The sequence below is a fragment of the Centropristis striata genome, chromosome 1 (assembly GCF_030273125.1).
Source record: "Centropristis striata isolate RG_2023a ecotype Rhode Island chromosome 1, C.striata_1.0, whole genome shotgun sequence".
Taxonomy (NCBI): Eukaryota; Metazoa; Chordata; class Actinopteri; order Perciformes; family Serranidae; genus Centropristis; species Centropristis striata.
The window spans coordinates 10153253-10178943 of NC_081517.1; the positions used below are offsets into that span (position 1 = coordinate 10153253).

Genomic DNA, 25691 nt, shown 5'->3' on the forward strand with positions numbered 1-25691 from the left:
AGGGAAGGGAAGTGAAAAAAATAAGGTTTTGAAGCGAAATAATGTTTTGATTTATTCTGACTGTTCTGATTTGATTGTTTTTTAACACAATCATTTTTTAATACATCCTATAGATTATGTATGAAGAATATACAACTGCTTTTTATTTTGGTTATTATAGGATGATAAAATAATACCAAATATGTATGGAGTGTGTTTTAAAGCATCACTTTATAAATTTATATAATTTAACCATTGATGAAAAACGCATAAAACCAAATTTTTGTTGAAAAAGAGGTCTCTTCAGAGTATTTATTATCATTATTGTAGATGGTATCTTGCATTCAGATTTATTGTTAATTGGGGAAAAAATATTACATTTTAATCTTTGTTTTAATTACGATTGATTTATGTGTGGATTAAGAATATAAATCAATCATCCACCATTTTACACACACACACACACACACGTATATATTCTTAGGGGCATAATAATAATAATAATAATAATAATAATAATTGGGTACTGAATGGGTTTATAGAGTTAACAGTTTGTCAGATTTGCTAAATTATTTACTCATACATCATACATTATTTATCAGCTATTCATAAGAAACCTTTATCATATGAGCAACCCTCTCTAACGGCTGACTCATTAGAAAACGATATCACTTGGGGAGTAGAATATTATTACTAGAATGTTAACCATAACAACAATAATAACATGGGTTGTAATAAGCAGAATTATCCTTAAGTAATGATTACAATAACATCTAACTTTTTCTTATGAAGTAAATTGTGATGATTCATGTTGTGTTTACAGAGCAACATAACCCCAGAGGAGATGAGACGGAGACAGCTCACCGTGGACAGTGATGGTTTTTCTGTCCTGCAGAATAGTATTCCCAGCAGACACCTGCACAGTGACTGTACTGATGCCTTCCCGGGAGAACGTGTACGCCACACTTCCCTCGAGTGTGATCACTGGCTGCTGGGGGAGAAAGAGAGAGATAGAAAGAGAAGGTGAGGGGAGAGGGAGGTGGAGAGAGTCAGAGTGAGGGGTTCTGCTGAGAGACCCTTATCAACGGCTGGTCTCACACTGCCGTTATTTACACTACAGAGGTGTAAGCCTGCCGGCACACTTTCAAATACTCTCACACACACACACACACACACGCACACACACACACACGCACACACACATGCACGAGCATACGTCGAGAGCTTGGAAACAATCTGTGCTGTGCTGAATACAGTGTCGGGGCCCACAGAGAGTTGCCTGTGTGACACCGGCAGCTCCTTCCTGTCATTACTCACATCTCCATTTGTTCTTCAAATAGCTATAAGATGCTAATAATACTGTGGTTTATTACCAACTGACATAACTGGCTGTCCTTGTGGAAGGCCCCTGTTGGTGTTAAACAAACACATTTACACAACTACAATTATGAAGACGGATAGAGAGAGGAGTGTTTGTACATGCAGAGCTTCCAGCATACGGTGCATCAGTAGGTCCAGAGAGATGGAGCTTGTTTTTTTATTGTCTCAATGATCGTACAGTCTCTTCGAGCAAAATTAACATCCTACTAAAATTCGACTAGCATTTTGGAACTCTTAATCTTCACTCATTATCCTTAACTTGCGGGGTACACCCTGGACAGATCGCTAGACTATCGCAGGGCAGACAATCCAGCTCTGATACACACCTACGGGCAATTTAGAGTCACCAATTAAACCAGTTTTTGGACTGTGGGAGGAAGCCAGAGGGGGGGCTGACACGGGGAGAATGCAAACCCGGCAAATGCAAACCCTGGTAGAACGAGCTCCCTACCGACATCAGGACCTCAGACAGCCTGTACATCTTCCGCCGCAGGCTGAAGACCTATCTCTTCCAACAATATCTCGGTTAAGTCATGGTCACCTAACATATATATAAAAAAAAAAATAAATAAAATAAAATACATTTCTTATTCTTTTCTCTCCTATGGTCTATGTCTAGTACCATCAGGTTGAATGCACTTATTGTAAGTCGCTTTGGACAAAAGCGTCTGCTAAATGACATGTAATGTAATGTAATGTTTTGACTGGGTGCACAAAGTGTGATTCAATTTAGGCAAGGTGAAAATATATATACCTCCTGTCTGAATACATGTCATTTAATATGTTTACTGTTGGGTAACTAGTAAAGTAATGTAATTTCGTGTTCAATCGATAAGTGAGTAACTTGATTCTGAGTAACTGTTCAAGTGTTTTCTGAGTGAGACGTTTTGTATTTTCTTCTTTGCCTCTATTTAAGATTTTTTTTCTATTTTTTTTTTTTACCATATTCCAGAAAATAAATTCCATGCACCTCCACTGTAATTGGGTGGTTTCAAAAGCAGAGATCTCTAAATCCATGCACATAAAACTTAAAACTATCTGAAAATACCACTAAGGCCGAGTGAAAAAAGTGATTTTTGACCTTGTAACAGTGGTGTTGATCAGCTGTGCTTGGCAGCTTCTGACCTTAGTTGGGGTAGTTTAGAGTAAGAATGAATCAGGGATACACTCTACTGGTTATCTGTAATTAAACTGCGTTGTGTCTGTTGTCAGCATGCTCTGATGCTGATTAACAAGGCCCTAATTTTTTGCAACCTGGATGCACAAAATAGCTTAGCAAAATAATGATTCTCACATTGCAGAGCAGAAGAGTCAGCAACCTACTTAATTGCGAACGGGCAAAGGCATAACAGAAGTACAGGAAAAGTTCAGTGAGTATTTGGGAAAGTCTTGAGTGTACAGTACCTCCGTGTTATTTCCGATCCACCAGATGTAGGTGACCGTTCCCACTTGGCTGGGCCACAGAACGGCAGTCAGGTTCACTTCCTTATTCCTCACCGCCACAAAGGGAGCTGAGAGATGGATATACTCCAGCTGACCTACTCAGGCACACAGATACATCACAGAGTGAACTCTATGCACTACATTGCCATGTGCACAAGTGAGAAACAGTGGAAGTAACAACAACTTTTTCAAACGAGGTAAAAAAAAAGGTGGAGAGTGGGTTTATAGGTGGGTGGGGAGGGTGAGCGTGTTCAGAATTCTGTCCTGCTCTGGGACCGTTGGCTGCCATCTGTGTGATATTTTTCATTCATGGCACTCCTGAGCCTGCGGTGGCTCCATTTGTTGGGCTGGCACATAGGATTGACAGATTGGCGGGGGGAGCGGCACTCCCTGATCAATAAGTCAGCTCCGTTACATCTGTCAGCCCCTGAATACACCAAGGGTGGTCAGCCCCGTTACATATGAGGCTGCAGTGGCTTCCGTGGGCTGAGAGCTGGTGAAGCATAAGCTGACTTGAGTGGAAGTGTAATGGGATTTGTTCTATCTCACTTGTTTGTTTGGTTATGGGAGGGGAGCATGCTCTGTGAAGAGATAAAACACAGACCGTGGAACACAGTGTACAATCTGACAGTCCCAATTCCACTGAATGTGATAAAAAGTGGAAAGAGCCAAAAGCATGATTGCAAAAAATTCAATATCTAAATAAATACATATGCACATTTGGAAACACAAATCTCAGTATCTCACATGTAACATGCAGGTAGAGCATGACAGTCTCTGAGCCGAGGCTGTTCTCCCCGGTGGCAGTCACTCGGTAGATTCCCACAGCTTTGTAGATGTGTTTGATCCCGTCCTCAATAGAGCTGACATTGGAGTAGGTCAGAGCGTGGCCGTCTCCGAAGTCCAGTGTGATGCTTGTTCTCGCCCCGTCGCCCTGCACCGGACAAAGAACATCAGGGAATCTGAAGGTTTTGTCTCTTATCACCCAGTGATTCACTCAAGTAACTTGTTATATTGCTCTAAACTTGCATGAAGCATCTTGTTCATGGGAAAAGATGTGTAATGATGTCCTCGGGCTTGACACTTTCACTGCATGAGTCAGAGCTTCGGTCCTGCTAATCATAATACATGGTACTTCGATAGACAGATGAATCCACTAGCTATCGACTACATAGTCAACAATCTGTATTTCTTGTTGGTGTATTTTACTGGATCTAAAGCAGGGGTGTCAAATTCAAATACACAATGGGCCAAAATTTAAAACTTGAACAAAATCGCGGGCCAACATTGAACAAATAAACCTTTTAATATATACCAAACATGTTTTGCTTTCACATTAAATATGGAACCAGCAACGCTTATAAACATACAATATATAACTAAATAGTGCAGACATGCAAAATCAAATTTCAAATAAAAAACACATCAATGTCATTAATTTATTAAATACAAATTAAATAAAAATTGTATGCCTCTTTTCTATTTGCATCCTTCTGATTTAAATATCAAAATAAAGCTTTTCAAGAGGTTAATACATTCTAAAAATAAAATAACAATAATAAATCTAGTGTTATCGGTAAATGCTGGCAGGTCGGCTTTTATAGTACAATAATAATATAATAATTTGGTATTTCCTTACGGGCCAAATAAAATTACACTGCGGGCCAAATTTGGCCCGCGGGCCAGAGTTTGACACCCCTGATCTAAAGCACAACGTTTGTGGGATGACTTCTACAGTGTTGTTCATTAAGACGATAAAAGAGTGCGTTCATTAAACACGTTCATGTTTAAACGGTGAACTGAATGGATCCTCTTGCAACTAATGAACATGAACACTAGTGAAGGACCAACGAAGCTTTGTGAACCATTTGCTTTATTTACAGAGCCCACTAGATGGCGCTCTTTGTTTAACAAAGGGCTGAATACACACTCAATTAGCATTGCCAAAGCCTTTTTTTAAAGCCAAGAAACGCCATCTAGTGTGTTTAAAAAATAAAGCAAATGGTTCACGAAGCTTCATTGTCCCTTCACTAATGAACACTGATCAGCCTGTTCTCCCCTTAACGATGACCCAATAGGTTGTTTCCACAAGCAGCTCAATTACGTTTAAGACTGTCCTCTCTGCCATCTAGTAGCCGTAGTATTTATGAATGACGGCATACAAATTGGACTTCAGGTGGGAAGGAGGGCTGGTGGATCGGTCAGACAAACCCTGGACCTTCACACAGGAGAACGGCATTCGTGTCCCATGGGAAAACAAAAGTAAACCATGTAATTCAGACATCACTTGACTTCCGTGCAACACTTTTTTTACGTAACTATGTCACATAGTAGTCACATTGTCCTCGTAACTACTTCACTAACTGCATTTACATGCATTTATATATTGTTTAAACTGTGTTTTTTATAACGCCTAACAAGGAAGTTGTTTGCGCTAAACATAAATCAGTGGTTTTGTAACTTAAAATTCAACAAAACTGCGGACATTTTCTTACAACAGCTAACTGTACATGTATATGTATAATGTGTGCTATTTTTAGAACACTCCACTCTGCTCTGTACCAGAGAAATGCTCAAATGTGCTTTTTTGAGCGGTATTAATAGACGACCTATACTGACGTTTAGATTGGAGATCCTGTTGCTCTATTCCTCCCAGTTCCTTTCCATTGTTGCCCCCTGTCAAAATGATGACTGGTGTTACAATTTAATGAGTAGTCGTGTGAAACTGCTGACTCAGCTGAATGTATCGTGGTTACTCGTAGTGACAGCAGCTGATAAAAACAGGAACATGTAGCCTTCAATTTTACTTTAAGCAATTTTAAATACTGCGAAACACATGCAGCTTTCAGAATAAGAGCACAGTGTGTTAACAGAATCCACCACAGAATTTACAAGAAGACTGTCAAATATGATGCCTTCAATAAAACATAGAAGAACCCTTATTCGCTTTAAAATAATTAATAAAAAAATAGATTCATTAAGATCAGTGTCAAAGTCTTCGGGGGGCATGCCCTCGGATCCCCTTAGCCAGCTATTTTTCTACACTGGCTGCACAATGATGCATTTAAGTTAAAATGTAACTTTTTTTTTCCTGGGGCACATGCGCGTTTAAGTTTCATAACCCTCCTTCAAATATTCTAATGAATTGGCTTAAGCAGTGCTGGTGTATAAGTTTAATGAGTGGCCATGTTAACTGGTGATTTTCAGCATCCGTGATTGCTCATATTAACTTACCTAAATGTTTGGTTTAGATAATAAACACAAATGAAGGGGGGGGTCTTGAAATGTGACGTTAGCACGGCAAATTATACTATAGCGGGCTGCCCCAGTCTAGGTAATTAATGGGAAATTGCATGTGTGTGCGCGCATTGGGGCTGAACTCCACCGCGTGCAATACAGAGAGCAGACGAGAATTGTTGGGGGGGCGGGATGCCCCCTAATATAATGATATAATGGTAGGGGAAACACTGGTGTCATTGTTACTTTGTTTTGAAAAGCGAATGAATGTGCAGCTCCTTTTAGTAGCAACAAGTAAAGGTCTGGAGTTGTACCTGTGTACACTAAAAAATGACATTTCACAATAAAGCTTCCATAATCCATAATTCAAAGAATGATAATTCATGTGGTTTGTAATTGGAGCTATCCTGTCAAAAGTTTTATAGTGATCATGGAAAATTTTTTATGTAAATAGTCTTCTTTTCCTCAGTTTCAACTTCTTCATACTGTTTTAGTGTGAAGGGGAGGGGGCAAGGAGAGCACAATTTACATATAATCTGCATACTTAATATCAAAATTATTATTACTATTGAAAAGTACATAAACCTACTAAGTATATTATACATATAAATGTCAATACCTGTTTTAAAATTTGTGATCCACTACTGATCTCAGTTTTACATTTAAAAATGTAAACTCCTTAAAACAGAAAAAAAAGAGGATAATACATGTGACCGCTTTATGCAACTGGACATTTATTAAAAGGCAGCACGTACTATGTATATGACAAATTGTAAAATATTTTAACTGGTATCTCACAAACAACAGTGTTGTTTTTTTAGCATCAAAATCTACATATTTTAAATTGTTTTATTATATTTGAAAGGCTGGTACATTACTGTTAGAATTTGGCTGTTTTTATACATCAATTCATTATAGTGCACTGTTGGAGTATACTATTTCCCATGAAATGTAGTGAAGAGTACAGAGTAGCATAAAATTCACCCCAAAGTGAAGTCACGAAAAAAGTGCTTAATGAGGACTTAATTCCACTGCTGTCCATGGTTCTCTGTTAATGGTCATAAATCTTAATACTAGATACAAAATGCTCCATGAAGTATCATGACGCATTTGGATGTTCTATTTAACCTGACATAGTTAAAGCTGAGCACATTTCTTTTTTTTACCTGCCTAAAAACAATCCAGTCAAGGGGCATTTTTTGAAGTGCAATAAAGCAGGAGGCACAGCTGCCAACATCATCTATCTGCAGTTTCTTATTATATATTTCTGTCAATTTAACAATGGAACCTTTTTCTTCACTTTGCAGGAGGAGAGATAAGCAGGAAAGAGACAAAGTGCTTCTGGACTCAGAATGTATCATCTGCACTTTGATGGGAAATTCTGATCAAAAGGAATACATAAAAGATGTACTCACAAAATGTAATACCGCTTTCTGTGGAAAATAGTGATAATTCAGACATGTTTACATTGTAAATATTATAACCTTTACTTGGTGTGACATTTCATCAGGCTTTTGACAAAACAGCTTACCTCCTCCAGGAAAACGAGGAAGGTGACATTAGCGCCCAGTGTGGCTATCAGCGTGCCCTCACTGGTGACCAGGTGGAGACCTTTGGGTGCTTGGATGGGGCACTGCTGTCTCCTGGCTGTGTACTCCACGCTGACTCCAGCTGTACAGTTATTAGAGACCACTTTCCTGTAGCTGTAAAAACACAGAATTCTTAAAGATGTAGATTTTGTTGTACGACATGGTTTTTAGTGCTCAGTTGTCTTGGCAATGTATGATCAAGTAGTTCAAATGTCACTTTAAAGGGGCTCTACATGAAATTCAGAACCAAATTCAGTTTAAACTGAGATTGCACGGCTTTCACCAGAGTCTGATTGACATTCATAGAGGACTAAAATATCCAGGAGATTATTCTCCAAAGGAGACAAGTGTTTGATGGAAATTTATCTCTGATTTAGTATGGAACTCCCACAAAGCCATCAGCATATGAAGTTTTGTTTCTCTTTTCAATTGCTGGGTCTCTCAACCACTGCATGCTGTCTTTCTCAATGTGTGTCCCTCTCATGCTTTCAACTTGTGCACACTCTCCTTTTATATCACTCTTTTTGCATTTAATTGTTGGGAAGCCAAAGTTGTGTATTGTTAAAAACTTTCTCTAACTCTTTTGGAAAGAGATTTTCCAAGAAAGAAAGTGGAAGGTATTATCCCTGAAGCAAGCATTTTTTTCTTATACCTAGACACAATTACCAATTTTGTAAAATTGTTACCAATTGTAAAATAACAAGTAATTCTAAAGAAATCTAAAGTAAGAGCATTGCATTTAGAAAAGGTAACATAAGTAGTAAGTAATGACTAGGAAAATACATTTAGTACTGAGCCTAAAACTGGATCCCAAATGGCAGCGATAACAGTGCTAACAACAGCGCTTGCATTGCTAACAATGACAACAGAGCTAACAGTGTCACTGGGGGGACCAGGCTGATAAGCAATACCGCGACTGTGGGTCGAGAACAGGCGGCAACCTCCGGGTCTGAACAGGGAGGCAAACCAGGAAGTCCCTTAAGCTGCATTCTACTTAAAATTCAAGCTGGGGGTGCTAAGTTTGGCTGGAAAAAAAAATCTATCCATTTATTTTACATTTACATTAAGTCATTTAGCAGACGCTTTTATCTATAGCGACTTACAGGAAAAAAGGGGAACAATCAAGGTAAGAGCCATTAGTGCAGCAATAAGTGCTTGTGACAATTCTTTAAGGAGTAGAATTGTCGTGTGGTACTAGGAGAGAAGATGCTTTCTGAAGAGCTGGGTCTTCAGGAGTTTTTTTAAAGGTAGAGGTAGGTCCATTCATTTCAATGCAAAATCTGAAAACTTCTCACTTGATTTATTACCTCAGAAATCTTATTTAGGACAACACTAGTCTCAATCGCTAGTAAAAAATCTTCTTCAAGACAATTTGATGTTAATAGTTCAAATAATGGCCCCATTTAGAAGAAAATAGAAGATAAAGAATCATATGATTTGGGGCGTGGCTACCTTTGATTGACAGGTCACTAACAAGGTGAGGCGTCATCAGGAGAGAAGCAGAGCAATGCGGATCCACGGCACTGTGTCAATAAAGTTATATATAACATTATATAGATATAAAAAAGGACGTTTACCGATTTGCTCTCATAACTTTGACCCTTTCACTGTATTTTCACTTAATGACAGTTTATTTGAACGTTTTGTTCAGTAAAAATGTCTTGTTCAGCGTTTGGTTGGACTAACAGACACTCCAAGGAGTCGCTGTTCAGTTTTCTGAGGTAAGTAACATAAGTTTTGTTCTATTTTTTTTGCGAGCCAAAACTAACATCCCAGTTAATGCTCCAGTTAATGCTAACATGAATCAGCAGCGGCTTCTCTCAGTCAGGTTGAGGTGTAGAGAGGCTGTAGTCAGTGATCAGATCCCTCTCGCTCCTCCACAGTCCAAATATGTTCTGCTCCCCGTATCGGAAACAAGATGGCGACACAAGATGGCGACGAGTATAACGCTAAACTCGAGGTTTCCAACGCGCAATCCACAAACCAACGGGTGACGTCACGCTGACTTCGTCCATTATTTATATACAGTCTATGGTCGAGAAGGGGCATTATCAGCAGTGTTAACAATGCTTACAGAGCTAACAGTGCTACTGGGGGTTAGCTTATACTCACAAGGGTGACTCAGCCCACGCCATGGCTGGTGTTGTTTCATAAAGCAGGTCGTTTTGAGTAGTAACATAAGTGATATATAAGTAATGACTAACAAAACACAATTTTTTGAGTAATGAGCCCCAAATGGCAGTGCTAACAGTCCTTACATCAGCGGCAACATTGCTAACAATGGCAAAAGAGCTAACAGTGTTAATAGGGGTTAACTTGCTGGGGGGACCGGGCTGATAAGCTGTATCGCCATCGTGGGTCAAGAGGCATAATCAGTGATGCTAACAATGCTGACAGAGCTAACAGTGGCACTTGGAGTTAGCTCATACTCACCAGGACGACCCGACTTCCAAGCCGGCGTTGTCACAGGAAGCAGGTCATTTTGAGTGGTAATGGCCTTATGAGCAGTAAGCTAGCATATGTTACATGAACATAGGGACGGCCAGTTGAGGGCATTTGAACAGTTTCAAAGGGAGGGACTCACATGTACTATGCAGACAGGATACCAAAACAAAGACCAGAGAGGCTCAAATTACAGCACACACAACAAGAGTGTGATTCTATTATCTGGTCAGGACTCCATTACTCCACTTTACTCTATCTTTACACAGAAAATGTAAAAATTAAAAGCTTTGAAAGCCCAAGAACAGCTTTTAAATGGACCTTGAGGTGAGCTTGTTTTGTCAAAGAAAGTACAATGTGGAAAGCTCCAATAGTACTCTACATTCTCTCACACCAAATAGATTATTGAATCATTCATTTAGGGATTTTTCAAACATAACTTGCAAACACTTCACTCACATCAGATCACATCATTAGCAGTGATTTACCCAAAAATTTCATGTTTGATCATTCAGCCCATATTTCCCTTCCCAGCCTGTCCTGGTTGTCCCTGAGAAACTAATTAACATACCCAGAGCTATTCAACTCAATGCAGCGTTCATTTTAACCAATGCCTGCGAGTCACTATTGAGAATATGTGTACTGATTATCATCTGCTCTCGTCCTGTGCTTACCCAGTGCTGTTAAGAAAAGTCATCCCTGTGGTACAACTTCTGGACATTGTTGATGGATGGAACCAAAAGGCGGGAGTGCACTTGCCGTCAGTCCGTCTCTCATAGCCATAATCACTGAAATGAACAGAACAGACAAAAATAGTATAAAAAAAAAAGGTTACCCATGGATAAAGCACAGAAAAGATGCAAACATTCCTTGGGCTGTTTGGAAAATGCTATCCTAATATGAGAAATGCACAATTTCAACTGTGACATTTGTAAAAATGACTGTTACTCATAGAATATTTTACTATCTTTTGGTTGATTGGTCTATGCTGAAAAAGATAACCTGCTCTGTATTTCAGACATGTAAAATTAATGTAATTATAGTACTGAATTCACAGAAGTTACAACAACTGTTCTGTGCCTCTCTGGTTCTTTTTAAACACAGCACACGAGTTGTTTGTCCTACAAATTAAAAGGCAGAGCAGTGCTGTGTCCCCAAAATGATAGGGACAAATTGCCCCAATTAGTGCGACATGCACACAGATGCAAAAGTGTTGTGATTGTTAATGAAAGCTATTAGGCTTGGTGATTTATGGTTTTGATGGTGCTTATTCCAAGAACTGCTTCACTCAAGAGACCTGCAAATCTGGGACCAAAGGAAGAAAAAGAAGCAACAGTAATACTGCTGAAAATTCAAAGAAAGCAGACTGTGAGGGTGTGGGAAAATGTTCTCTGTAACTACATTTGTAATAAAAAAAAAGTCACCAGCAGCAGCTACAAAAGCATTTGGGAATTATCATTCATACTCAGGTGAAATCAACTGAGCATCTGGTCAGAATAAACACACTTGTGTAGTCATTCTTTCTTTGATGGTGTCTACATTGATTTGCAGTAATGGCTAAGAATTGCTCATCATATAGGGACATAGAATTATACACTCTGTAAATAGAATGGAAATGTGTATAAACTTTGTTTTAATTGATGCATTTCTCAAATTTAGCCATCTGCTGAAAATGAATAATTAACACTCAATGTTATATCGACTCTGTCACAATGCAAAGTAACTTCACTTGATTTTTTCGTAGCACACAAAAGAGATCCTCACTAGTGCCCTAAATGGATGTTGATCCAAAGTAGGAAATATTCCCCAACAAATTAGCTGTACCCAGATGTTTTTGTAAATCCTTTTTTCTTCAAACTACTGATTTGTGAGCCATTTCTAAGGATTTACATTGCTTGTTTAGTAGGAACCAACGGGGTCAGGGCTGAGTGCCACAAACAGGAGCTTGCAACAACTGTGACAAAATGAAATGAAAAAGAAAATGTAGATGGCAATGAGACAACTGATCAAGGTCTTTAGAAAAAAAAACATTTTGCTTTTCTCTTTATTTGAAGTTTTGAAATACCAATGAAATGGTCCTGTGGCTTATTTTCCAAGCAAACTGAATATTTGAGAGTTCAAATCCTTCATAGTTGATTGGATTTCCAAGGAGTGGGTGGGTTAAGAGTTTAGGCTCCATCACCTCTCCACAGCATGGCCATGCAGATAAACATCTCCCTCAGCCACAGTGACAGAGAGCCAAGCAAAAATCAGCAAAGCTTTCCCTAAATTAATCAGATCTGAACCATATTGTTACTTAATAGCGTCTTTGAGTACTTTGCCAGGTATGTATGTCTTTCTCTCTGCGGAAAGACCACAATAGTATCACAACCATTGTGCATGCTGTAGTTAGCTAGCTAGTAGCTATCAGATCTTCGTCGCTGCCACAGATTGATTGACAGGCAAATGTTATGACATTATTAGTTTAAATCGGTTGGTAACAGCCTACGTACGCTTGTCATATTTTGTTTCACAAGATGAAAATGTGGTTGGATTTTTATCTAAAAAATATAGTTTTTTGTATTTTCTTGTGCTTATATTGTTTATATGGTCTCAAAGGACTAAAACGACATTTCTCATATTATCCTAACTTTAATGGTAGGCGCGTCATAAATCTGTGGTTAATGTGACATCTCTCAGCACATAGGTAAACGTCTTATTGCGATTAAAATCTCTTTTTTCACGAGGGACCTGAGGGCAGAATAGACATTGTTACAACAATAAACAATTCAACAGACAATAACAACCATCACATACTACAAATGAGTGAACACAATACCAGTTAATATGCAATGTAATATACAAAAAAAAGAATATAACAGAAAAAAATGGAAGCAACTAAAGCTGAGATATCCTGACTTCTAGTCTGTGGTTCCAAAAACTCTGGATCCTATATTCCCCATCCCCATACTGCAGCTAAATTACATCTTTTCAAATAAACTCTCTCTGCTTTGTCAACACCTCTAAAACTGGTGTGGCCTGAGCAATGGTGCCTGAAATAGAGGGGTATGATACGTTTTCTTCAAGCTTTCTCACATTTTCAAAAGCTCCTTCTAGAGTCACAGAATATATTATACAACTCTATTCCCAGGCTGAGCAGTGCTGAGTATCATGACTAGTAAACTGACTTGTAAAATCTGACAGAATAATTCTGTGACGACAACATAAAGGGAATGCAAATGGGGCTCAATATGGAATGATTTTTTTTTTAAAAAAAAGGAACTTCTACTCACCATTCAAAGTCAGCCTCTGTACAGTCACAGGGGCCCGACGTCATCGACACAGAGTATGTCTTCCCCATAACGCACCTGGATGTGGGCTTCAGCTTCCGGTAGATTCTTTTCACTCCCATGAGGCACGGCTCGCCCTGCGGGCCCGATACCAGGAGAGAACCGAGAGGAGAGAGTTTAAAAAATGAGCTGCTTTTGTAACTTGCCACTATAAATAATTTACACGATGCAACCAACCATGTGTGCATCCCACTGTGTGTGAAAAGCACCGTCTCCTTGTTTAACTTCAGCTCGCAGTGCGTTCCTGTTCCGCGAGTATTTGCGGCCTTGTGCTGTGTGGTGTGCTAAACTCAACAACTGTTCCTGCGTCGCAAGTGTCACACTGGAGAATGTGCTGCTTGAGTTCTTTTTCAGGGGTTTCTTATGTGATATTGAGATGAATGAATAAGAAGGAGCTTAAGTCGAAAAAGCTGCCAGCACCCAATCCATTTTTAGCCTTGTATCTATGCGCACAGAGTAAATATAAAATCAGTTGGAGTACAAAAAAGATGAGAAGATAACACCAGCCTGTTTCTCTGCATCCTCCATGCTACACTGTTTTCATGGCCGGATCATTCTGTCTTTGTGCATTAGGTGTCAGTAGTGAGATGCTTAAAAAATGTGATTGTATCCACAAATAGACTCCCAGCTCCTAAAAATGTCCTTAACTTTCTCACTGGTCTTTGAGCACAAACACTGTCCTCTGTTATGAGGTAGTGTTCAGCTGATTCTTGCAGCAGACAAGGACCTACACTACCTCTACATTTAGGCAGGTTAGCCCTGTAATTGGCTTGGACTCATGTCATCTTCAGTGCTATATGTTTTGATCATTAGCCTGCTCGGAGCATATGGCTGTCTAAACCAATTACAGAACGGGGCATGAATAAAGGCACACTCTAAGTCTCTGGCTCAGCTTCAGGCCCCAGCCAGGTTGAGGGGTTTTCTGGCAGCTTTAATGTATGCAGGGGGTTAGAGTCGGTTCATTCAGAGCATCAGCAGGAAAGGCTGGAGAATCTGCATAAGTGCTTTGGGAACTTGAGATGTATAGCTTCTGTCCACTAACCATACAGCTGGGCTAAAAGCAGCCAGTGATCACACATTACCCTGAGGCTGGAGCTGGCCGTTTGATCAGGAGGCTCCGCTCAAGCTAACCTCTGTATCAACCAAGCCTCAAGAGGCAGTGTACAGAGAAGACTTTGGATGATTTAATGTTCCATGAAGGAACTGACATTTTATTTTGGAATAATAGCTCATTTAGTGGAAACTTTAATCCTCTTTAGGGATTTTGTTTATGCTCCAGAATGGAGGTGCTTTCACAAGTGAGACTGCTGACACTTGACACATACACTGTGCGTGAAATCAGTCCTAGAGCAATGTTTACTTTCTGCAATTTTATTTGAGTGTCCAAATTATATGCGTGCTATATACATGTAGTACCCTCAAAAACTCCCACAGAGGAAAGAAAATTGTGGTGTGTATAGCCTTACTATTTGAAATGATTTACTGCTTAAAATGCAAAATATCACGGAAACAGACATTTTTTTTCTTATTCTTTATCTAAAACTTTTGACATTTAAGAGATTTCTGTAAGAATTGCATTTTTCAGTGACCAGATGGTGAGCACTTCCACTCTACAAACTGCTCTGAAAGCCTCTTATAGGAAAGCCATACATCCTCTGAGTGCCACTAGGTATCTACTTTCTTAAGGTCACAACAGGTACATTTATGCAGTGAGGTTAAGATGAAAAAAATGCTCTCACTAAAATAGAATGGCTACTATGAGGACTAACATCATCACACATGAATACAACTGGGCTCATTGAATCCACAATCCTAGGCTTCCAAGTCCAGTACCCAATGATAGCAACTCCAAGACTGTGCAGGGACCCCAGAATGCAGAAATATTCAAATACACATTTGTACTGCATGCAAAAAATCTTGTTTACCAAGAAGTGCATGTGATAGGTATAATTTGGGCATGTCTATATAAAACCCAGTTATAATTTCATGAAAAGTTACAATTCTGAAAATGACCCTCAACAAAATTTAGCCTGACACTGGAGTGTCATTTTGCCACTATATGACAACCTTGCATGACATGGTTAGTACCAATGGATGCCTTAGGTCTAGTTTCATATTCAGCCTGCTACAGCCTCTTATATCTCTTTAACAACAGGGTTAGACCAGGGACCTCTGACCATGTCCAGCCCTTCTTTTGTCAGTTCCCTGGTCATGACAAGTCAGATATTACCTGTTTCACAACCCAGAAACAATGAGAGGTTCACACCTCAAAATATGAAGAATCATTTTTGGTATAATGTGGTGTAAATAAAGTATAAACAGAAGTTCTACCTTTGTAAAATGTTAAAATAAGTTATAAAGTACTGTGTTATGCGTGGAGCTATAATGACTGCAGAAACATATTTTTTAATGCCACTACAGATTTACAGTCTTGATCAACATTCATGAACATTTTTCAGTCTAAAGTACCCATTTGTAATTCTGGACTGCATAATGCTATGGGGTATTTTATTGTGTTTTATCATATTTTTCATTTTACAAAAAGGATTACAGAAACTTATGAGCTGAAATACATATTTCACTCTCTCTACCATCCCAGCAAAGATTTGCTACATATAGTACTAAAGTTTTTCAGTTAGGTATGTGGAAACTGCTGGATAATGTAAGAGCTTATCCAAATGTAATTAAATGGCTTTATATTTTATTCTACCCACATCCAACCCACAGTCGCTAAAACATCAATAAACATCTAGTGGGATCTAGTTAGAAAGATCCCACTAATGGTGCAAAATGATTATTATTGTTAATTTTTTTGTCAATTTTATATTAGATTAACATAATGTTGACAATGGAGCATTTTACTCTGGAAGATCACATAACAAACAAAAAAACAATCAGAGAGATACCACAACTCCAAGAAGTTCTATTTCCTGAATTATGAAAACATAGAAATCTGTCATTGATGACGTAAAATGAAAATGATTCATAAGTACTTTAAATACACAATTACTGCTTACAATTGGGACAATCTTGTGTTTTTTATGTAGGAAATATTGAATGAGGGGACACAGCAATAGATTATACCAGCAGCATTATTTTTAAAAATACAAATCTATTCACAAATAAATAAATAAAATGAAATAAAACCCCAAATATGATATGCACTACTTGCTTTATGATCATTTCATTAAAAAATATATTAAATAAAAACATGTTTAAGTCTTGTATTCTCTTCCATCTGTACATGTAGATTTCTCCACTAACCGTCACAAATATTTTCAAGGTGTATGATAAACAAGTGTAGTCTTGGACCGTACCTGGTTGTGAAGATGCCACGTCTGATAATCCGCCTCTGTACACCTCCTGTTAAAGATGGACCTGAAGTCTATTTTCACCAGCTGCCACTCTGAGCGATGACTGACGTGGCCGAATATCCTGGGAAATAGCCATGAATGTCGGTGTTAAAAGATTAGGCTGGTAATATATAATGTTTTTCTTATTGGCAACAAGAAGAAAAAAATCAACAATGACTTCATCCTTCTAATAACATATAGCTTATTCCTCTGTGCCACGGAGCTCCATTGTTGTCCAAAAACTATTAAAAACATCATTGGACCACACTATTTTACTGGGTGAAGTGTTCCTTCATCTCCACGAACACACACACACACACACACACACACACACACACACACACACACACGCACACACACATTCTTGTACTTCTATCTTTGTGAGGACCCTCATTGGAAGAGTGAATTCCCTACCAAAGTTATTAGTTTTGGATTTTTCATTAGTTTTAGTTTTAATTTCGTTGTGAATTTTTGTTTTCAAATTCAGAGTGTTTAGAGTGTGTTTGCTAGTTTTAGTTTAGTATTTATTTTTTTGAAATGCTTTAGTTTTAGTTTAGTTTTTATTAGTTTTCAGTTTTTTGTAATGGGGTATTTGTTGGGTGGGAGATTAAAAGAGGTCACACTAAATTTTGCCTTTATTCCCTTTGTCTTATCCATCTTCATTACGTATGAAAAAAGTTGAAAAAGACGAAAACGAAGGACATTTTCACTGTAATTTTAGTTAGTTTTGTAACCACACGATACAGTTTCAGTTAATTATCATAATCATGTAACCTTTAACCCTTAAAACAAAGTCTGAAATTAAAAAAAAGCCTTTAAAGAAGTGAGGACCGGCCAAAATGTCCTCACTTTGCAAAAATGTCCTTACTCTGTTGGTTAAAAACGTGTTCTGGTCCTCACTATGTAGGAAGTACAAGAACACACACACACACATACTGTAGTTTATATAACTTGATCCCACATACACCATCCTGGCACCATAAATACTCACTCGAGCACTAAATGTGCATTGATCCACAGCTGAAAGTAGTCCCCAACAAATGCACTATATAGCCTACACCCAGTGGTGGGATGTACATTTACTCAAGCACAATACTGTACCTCTCAGGGGGAATTAGTTCACATTTTACTGACATTATTAAACAGCCTTAGTTACTAGTTACTTCTACAAATTAAGATTGTTATCTGCAAAACATTCATTATGAAATATGTCGCTTTGGTATATATTTAGCCACCCAACAGGACAAACAGTATTGTACAGCTGAAATAATTAGCACATCAACAGAAAATGTCTTGTTGTCTTACAAAAACATTTCATGGTTCCATCTTTTCCATTTGCTTTTCCTGTTAATTAACTTTGAATTTTGTACTATGTGTTGCATAAAACAAGTCACGGTGGTGTCACTTTGGGCTCTGGATAATTGGAACAGTATTTCTCAGTATTTTCAGATTTTTAATAAACCAAACAAGCAAGTAGTTAATAGAGAAGATAAAAAGCACATTAATAAGTAATGGGCATAATCCTTAGTTACCGGTCAAAACTATCTTTTTGACCGGTAACTTTTTGAACAATATACATATTTGATATAATCTAAACTGCAAATTGTTTGTTTATTACCAAGATAATAAAAAACTTAGATTTAGGAGTGTTAGATAATTTATCTTGTTTTAAGAGTTAATTTCTTATTTTAAGTGTTCAACATACTTATTTCTAGATCCAACAATCTTTATTCAAGAAATCTTGTCAAGTGAGATTTTCTGTCCATGCAGCAAGATAATTTCCCTCAGATTTAGAGTTTTTTTCTTGTTTTTAGACACACTTTTTTTACAGTGTATACAGCCCTGATTCCAAAGAAGTTGGGACGCTGTGGAATATCTAAATTTTAAAAAATGAAATTTGGAAAATGTCAAATTCAGAATTCAGAGTGTATATATTTACCAAACAGTTGTTTTTTTCAGTTGAGGTTTGAAGTTAAACATCTTTTAAATCCACTTGTGTTTTTAGGTCTAACCCTACACTTAGCCCTACCTCTTTTGGAATCGAGGGTGTGATAGTAAAAAAGTCATAAGTGATATGTATTCTGCAGGTATGTCCTCCCCCAAAACAGCCCATGCATTGATTGTACAGCAGCTTTAAACGACCCATAGTTAAACTTTTTTGTTGTAATTCACAGGGGGAAGTGCGGATACGAAGTGTAAAGAACAATAAGGTCCACTTACAGGGACGGGAGGTGTGGTGGATGGTTCAAACAAACACAGGACTGACTGACCCAGGAGACCAGTGTTTGTGTCCCGTGTAAAACTAAAATGTTGTTACTTCAAGTTATTTTTCTTAACTTCTGTACATAGCCTGCGTGTAGCTACGCTTTACTTTGTGTCACGCTTTATGTCAGCTACACAAAATCTAATTTCCGGCATTCAAAGCGATTTATTTTACTTTTTCAACAAGCTTTATAGGCCTGAACATGTACTTTTCCCTAACTTTAAGCAATTTGTTTTGTAGCCTAAACGAAACTGCAGAAAGATCCTGGAAAATAATGGCCTGTGTTTATTATGTTGTTAACAGTGAATGCATTCAAACAGCGTATTGAGCTGAGAGTGACTTGGTAAAGTTAGCATAAGGCTACATGTGTGACAACATCTGGTTTTCAAAATAAATAATTATTGAGGGTATATACAAAGTACACATATGAATGAAAAGTATAAAAAAGTATGCCCCTTATAAATTAAAAAAAAAATACAACAAAATTAGTTAGGGAAATTGATCAAATCAATAATTATTGTGATCTCAAAAAAGCAGCATTAATAAATTACTGCATGGTCATTCCGAAATTCTGTACAATGTTGCATCTTTACATATTATGTCTCTTTGTTTCCTGTTTTTAATGTAGCAAGTTAAAACGAACAAGTTGTTATTGAAAAGTGTAACTTATTTCTTCAGAAAGCCTAATCATGATAAATATCCATATATTTCAATAGTCAAAAGCAAAACAGAATCCAAGGTTATTAGACTAAGGAGATAAATATTCCATCTCCAGCTAAATTGAGTGGGTGTGTTTTTCTGCACTGACCCCCCTCACCATTCATACCATAACATATTTATCACAATCAATCTGTCAATTAGCCCTCGAAGCACCCGACCATGACAGGCACTTACTGTAAAAATGAGTACAAATTGATAAGAAAACAGTGCATGATGGTCTTATGAAAACTAATGGTGTGTCTGCCAGCTGAGAGGCTCCATGCTCGAGAACTTATTCTCAGTGAAAGCCTGTCTTTACATTGCCCCTTTACCCAACTCTATTTTGTTCTCCTCGAGACTCTCGCTGTACATTTTCCTATTCTCCTCTGCCGCTCTGTCTCTCCAGCTGTGCCCTATCACTCTCCTGTAGAGCTGACTACAGAGCCAACTGTCAGTCTGTCATTTATGGCAGGTGTCTTGAAACATTGATGTAATGGCTGTGCAAACCCTTTCGTAATACGTCCCAAAGTCCTAAATCTCTGCTGCAATACAGGAGTAGTGCTGTGTCATGCCATATGCACGCACTCCAGCTCTGGGCTATCCTAATAATACATGTGAAAGAACACAAAAGGAGTCTTCATGAAATCTGCTTTCTGAGGACATGATACTAACTGTTCTTCCCATATATTAATGCTGGAGAAACTTTTTTAAACCAAAGTTTCTTGTCTGTTTTCTCGGGCATTTTGTGATCATTTTGATCATTTTCCTTCATGTTCTTCAAATGGACAGTCACGCTGTCGCTGGCTGCCAAAGCATTGATCTCCTGTGATCATAATCTGGAGACAGCCAGTTTTGATGTTGGGTAGACCTTGAGAGAAATCTTTTTTTATTCATGCAAAAGGAAAACAGGCAGAGAGGAATGCTGAATCGAGCAGGCTCAGATAAAGATGCATGGGTTAAAGCAGATGAGAGCACCCATACACCCACACACACTCACACACTCACACGTAGAGGCTCTATTTTTCAGTGTGATTGATGGATTTCCATGTTGACAAATCTTTGTCACTCACGTCATGATGAGAGTCTCCTCCCCAGGCTCTCCCAGCACCCCGTCCACGAACAGAGGCGTGTTGGTGAAGCTGTACTTGTTCCACTGTCGTCCTTCGTCAAAGCTCAACCTGGGAACACAAACAGCTGTTGCACAGGGGACCAACGCTAACCCCCGACTGTGTGCGCAAGCTAATGACCCTGAGAGTTGTCTAACAACTTTATTTCATATTCCACGCAGGGCTGAGGCGCTCTGCTCAGTGAACACTGATGAGTAGACTCATTATGGCTTCACACTGCAGGAAAAGGTGAAATTGAATGACAATTGTCAAAGTAGACTTTTCCACGGCTGGTGACTTTCTAACCAGAAGAACACCGTCCCCCAGTTCGAAGACAAACTCATTTTCCTTTGTTTGACTTGAGACTTTCCTCCGAGGGAATTAGTCACGCTGTGACAAATGGCGTCTCTGTCATAATGACTCACCACAGGTGTCGGATGGGAAGCGGAGTGTGTCTTATTGCGAGTAAGGCTCCTCCTTGGTCGAGATACAGCACCGCATACTCCTCGTCAAAGATCTGCAGGGACAAAAAAGAGACTCTGCAGTCGCTTGATACCCGTGTTCATGTCCAACCCGTCTGCACACTCCCACGCTGTATCATTCAGGAAGCCAAGTAATAATACACCAAACAAACACAGTATACATCACGGTTGGATCTTGCTACATCAGCCTCCAAATAATAGTTTTTCATTGCTGTGTTTAATTAGAAACAAGTCCCATAAATTGAAAGCGGCAGGATCAAGTGAGGTAAAGGGCCACCCACAGGCACTGTAGGCAGGGATGGAATCAAATAACTCTTAAAATTTTATTTCATTATCGACCTTAAAAAGCTTTGGCTAGTAAGGACTGTAAGGATTAAAAGGCTATATGATAAAATCAGGCTGAGTGAGAGGAGGGGGATATTTTTAGTGAGGAGATAACAGGTCAGTCAGTTCATGCTGCTCCATATGGTGAGTGACTGTGATTCAATCGGGCTCATCATTGGAAAAATTAATCATGAGGTGCGAGTTTGTAATATTAATAGTATAACATCTTTGCTGCAGTGTATATGTGTGTTTATTAGGTGTATATTAGTTAGAAGTTAATCTCAGCCACAGTTACTTGACAGGCCGTAAATTACACAAGTAATTAAAAACACTGAGTGTAATTATATGCCATTTTTATATTTTTTAATCAGTATTGGGATTATTAGCCATTCACATATAAAAAGTAGATTTACCATGGTTGATGAAATTGCGAAACAATCGTATATGCTCCTCCAGAAGCCACAAATCTTTTTGATATCAACCTTGTTTCAATAAAACCTTGTTTTATTCGTGGTGTCATGAATAAGTGTTACACTACCCACAATCCTAAAGTGTAGAGTGATGCCTCTGATTGGTGGAGCTCGCTGGCACCATGGAAATGCTTACAGCACCCACAAACCTGAGAACAGCTAGTGAGTTAGCACACTTTACTGCTACCTATCAAGTCTACGACTGTTATGGTTACTCCTTTCACAGAGCAGCCCAGGGGCCGGACGGGATTTTTGAACTGGGGGGGACGAAGCTGTCAGCAAATGTTTTCAACTCAATGAGTTATTTTTGCACTCCATGCCTTAACCCAAATATGTTTTATTTAAACATTTTTTGAATCAACTGTCTTGTAAACAACAACCAACATATTTAGATAAATAAAAAGAAGTTTGTACATTAAATTCCCAGTGCAGCCAAACACATTTACTGACTTGAAGCTGACTCAATGAAGGACCCCAAAAACATCTCTCCTCCTTTCATTACCCTGAACATACTGCTGGGCAATTTGTTGTCCAAAATTTTTTTTTTGCCTTAAAGCCTAAATTTGGTGCCTCTTGCACATTCTTATGCCACTATTCCATCTTAATCATTGCATATTTTTAATGAATTTGTATAAAGGAGAATAAGAGCTCTGTTTTATTTAAGGCATCATATTTTGACAGTCTTCTTGTAAATACTATGGTGGACTCTGCTAACACATCAATGTGCTCTTATTTTGAAAGCTAAATGTGTTTGCTTTTATTTTGAAGGCGGGTCTAATACGTTCTTACCGTAACGCTGGAACTTGAAAATCTGAACTTGGAGCTCGGAACAACGTAGAAAATTCTGACATTCGTGTAGACCTTGAATGTACCATTAGCCGCCAGACTCTCTATGTGTGCTGCAATGAAAATAGTCTTACTAACAGAACATTAATCCTCTGTTTTACCGGCGATGTTTGTCGTTGAAAATGGGGGGGGGGATCAGGATCACTATGAATCTGAGGAGGACATATCCCCCCCGTCCCTAGTGCCATCTGCGTACATGGAGCAGCCACAAACTCCTTTCTGATATGTTGTGTTGTTTTCAGATTAGAACAAGGGTTTCCAAAGGGCTGAACATCACCACAACGTTTAAATTTAATTAGCTTAAAAGTTGTATCATTCACAATGGTTTATGGAAAGAGCAGCCTCTCAACTATTAAAACATGTACAGTCTTGTACTTAAAAAAAAAAAAAAGCTTTTCTTTTTTTGCTTCAAATTTAATGTTTTATAGTCATAACTAATCTCATAGTTAGTTGGCTGCATTTCAGGTTTAAAACTCTTTATAAAAGCCTTTTCTGAATCATCAATGGAGTAACTGAACAGGAAATTTGCTTCCGATACCAGAGCTGTTCAAAAAGCAGACGGTCAGGGAAGGGCTTTTTTTGTTATAGACTAGGTTAAATTTTACTAAAACAACAATAAATACAATGTTTATTTTTGTTGTTTTAACATGCAATGGTATTATATAATGAATATTTAATTTGATGAGGATAATGCAGCTAGTCAAAAGTGACACTCGTTTCCCAGACAGATTGAAAGAATATAGCTAATGTTAGCAGAGTACAGCACCTCATTAGCTCAAGGGGTATGAATATATACAAAAGCTGCAATAGTGAACAATGACCTACCCCGCATACAGGAACAGTGTTGATCCTTAAGGGATTGAATTTCAGATGAACGGTGCATGGTCTCCCTCATGTTGCAGTGCCCGGAGCTCCCCCGCTCACCCTGGCGACTGGTGGACTCTTGCCTCCAGGTAAGCGAGGGGAGCTCTGGGCACCATTCATCTGAAAATTGGCAAAGCTTCCCTTGAGGAGCAACAATGTCCCTGTAAAGCATAATTTATTCAGTCTGGATTGCCAGGTGACGTAGTGTTTCACACTGTGATCTCTGGGCTTTAGCTTCTCTCTTTATATTTTTAACCCGTTTTCACTGTGGAGTCAGTTACATCCTGTGTATATCTTCCTTCTGTCTGCTTCTCTCTGAATTCACCTTTATGTTTTTTCCTAAGAGAGCGTAGTTTGTGACAGTGCGGGATCCATGCTAGCTCTGATATCTTGACAGATTAGCAGCAACTGAGTGTCAATTAAGAAAATTTAACATTAAGCAATTTTTGGTTCTAACTGGTTCTGACAGACAATTGACTGGTGCAATAATACCTCCTCAAAAATATCAGACAGACTAAAATATCAGTTATAGCTGAAACGATGTGGGCTTAGTGAAAATGGCGAAAATGTATCCGTCTCTGTGTTTGAAGGACATAAGTTGGCAGTGAGTGTCCCAGCAACATTGGCAGTCATATGTCAAAACATAGAGAAAATATGCACAAAAGGCTGCAGTGTCCTCATAATTAGAGCTGACAATATTACAATAAAAAGACACCCTCACCTGTCTCCAAGTGTTTCCAGCATCCGAGGCGATGTACACGCTGACATTGCTGGTGGTCAGCTCTGAGCCGATTGAGCCTGGAGTGGAGGCAGCAGACAGAGAGAAGACAAACTACAGTAAGTGCTGGAGGTGGGATATTGCATAATGCAGACGCAGGAAATGAATTCTATTTGAGATCAAATAAATCCCAAATTTTATAAAGAGCCTTTAGAGCGGCAGTGGTGATACAGCAGGGGGCTCCAGCCTGCAGCTGCAGACTGGGGCTGTAATTACAGTGCTCCAAAAGATCGACTGTGCAGTGCGACATTTGCCCATACCCCTAAATTAACCAATAAATCCAGATTACTGCATTCATCTTTCAGCAGTTCTGACCATATTAAGACGAGCTTTCCTAATGCTGTGCAGACTGCTGTAATTGGTTTAATTTAGCCTGTAATTGGTGCCAGGTGGTTAAACACGAAGCTGGAAAGAAGTGTAAGTGTTTCAGAGGCATGGTTGTACCCTTGTCTGAACTCTCCGTGAGAAACAATTTGCTTAACAATCCGTACATTTGGAAAGTAGCTTAACACCGGCTGAAGTCTTCATTTTGCTGACCTCAAGTGGTCCATGTCCTCACTATGCTGCAGTGATTTAGAGCTGAGGTGTATACAACAAACCAATAAAGAAAACTTACCGATTTTGAACTTCATATTCACAAAATGCGATTAAACCCAGACATTGTTCCTCCCTGACTGTCTGCACCACACATATACGCTGTATCTGGTTGTCATCTAAATTTCATCAAGCTTTAGTTTCATCCTATCTCTTGTTTTTTACGTCTCTACAGGGCACAGATTGCAATGTGTTTTATAACTTTTTTTTTTTACCAGCTGACACTGAAAGCAGTGACAGTGATTCTAGTCCTCTGGAGTCTCTCACCTTTACCGATGGCCAACACATGGTTCATGTTGTTTAAACTAAAACCTTAGGGAGGCTTCAGCAGAAGTAGCAAAGGAAATGGAGTGATAGGGGTTTAAAGACTTGTAGATTGGTGCTGGCGGAGGTGATGATGGTCTCTTGACTAAAACATATTCTGTTTTTTTGCTCTTTTTGTGTCTCCTTCAGTGTACATTCCGGCAGCTATCTTAGATTAAGTCTTGTGCTTTTTCTCAGTTTCTGAACTTC

General features: G+C 38.7%; 1 protein-coding gene across 2 annotated transcripts in view; it reads right to left on the reverse strand.

Moving 5' to 3' along the window:
- Nucleotides 1–25691, reverse strand: part of LOC131968917 (VPS10 domain-containing receptor SorCS1) — a 218965-nt gene that overhangs the window by 23379 nt on the left and 169895 nt on the right. The window contains exons 12-21 of one of the 2 annotated variants that reach the window (XM_059329983.1): nt 24528–24604; nt 21246–21337; nt 20785–20892; nt 16717–16834; nt 13343–13476; nt 10745–10858; nt 7571–7742; nt 3550–3736; nt 2764–2897; nt 844–967 (exon numbers count right to left, since the gene is read on the reverse strand). In XM_059329983.1, coding sequence (XP_059185966.1) covers nt 844–967; nt 2764–2897; nt 3550–3736; nt 7571–7742; nt 10745–10858; nt 13343–13476; nt 16717–16834; nt 20785–20892; nt 21246–21337; nt 24528–24604 — 1260 coding nt within the window. Of the gene's footprint in view, nt 1–843; nt 971–2763; nt 2898–3549; nt 3737–7570; nt 7743–10744; nt 10859–13342; nt 13477–16716; nt 16835–20784; nt 20893–21245; nt 21338–24527; nt 24605–25691 lie in introns of both variants that reach the window. The other variant, XM_059329974.1, reaches the window with a different exon arrangement.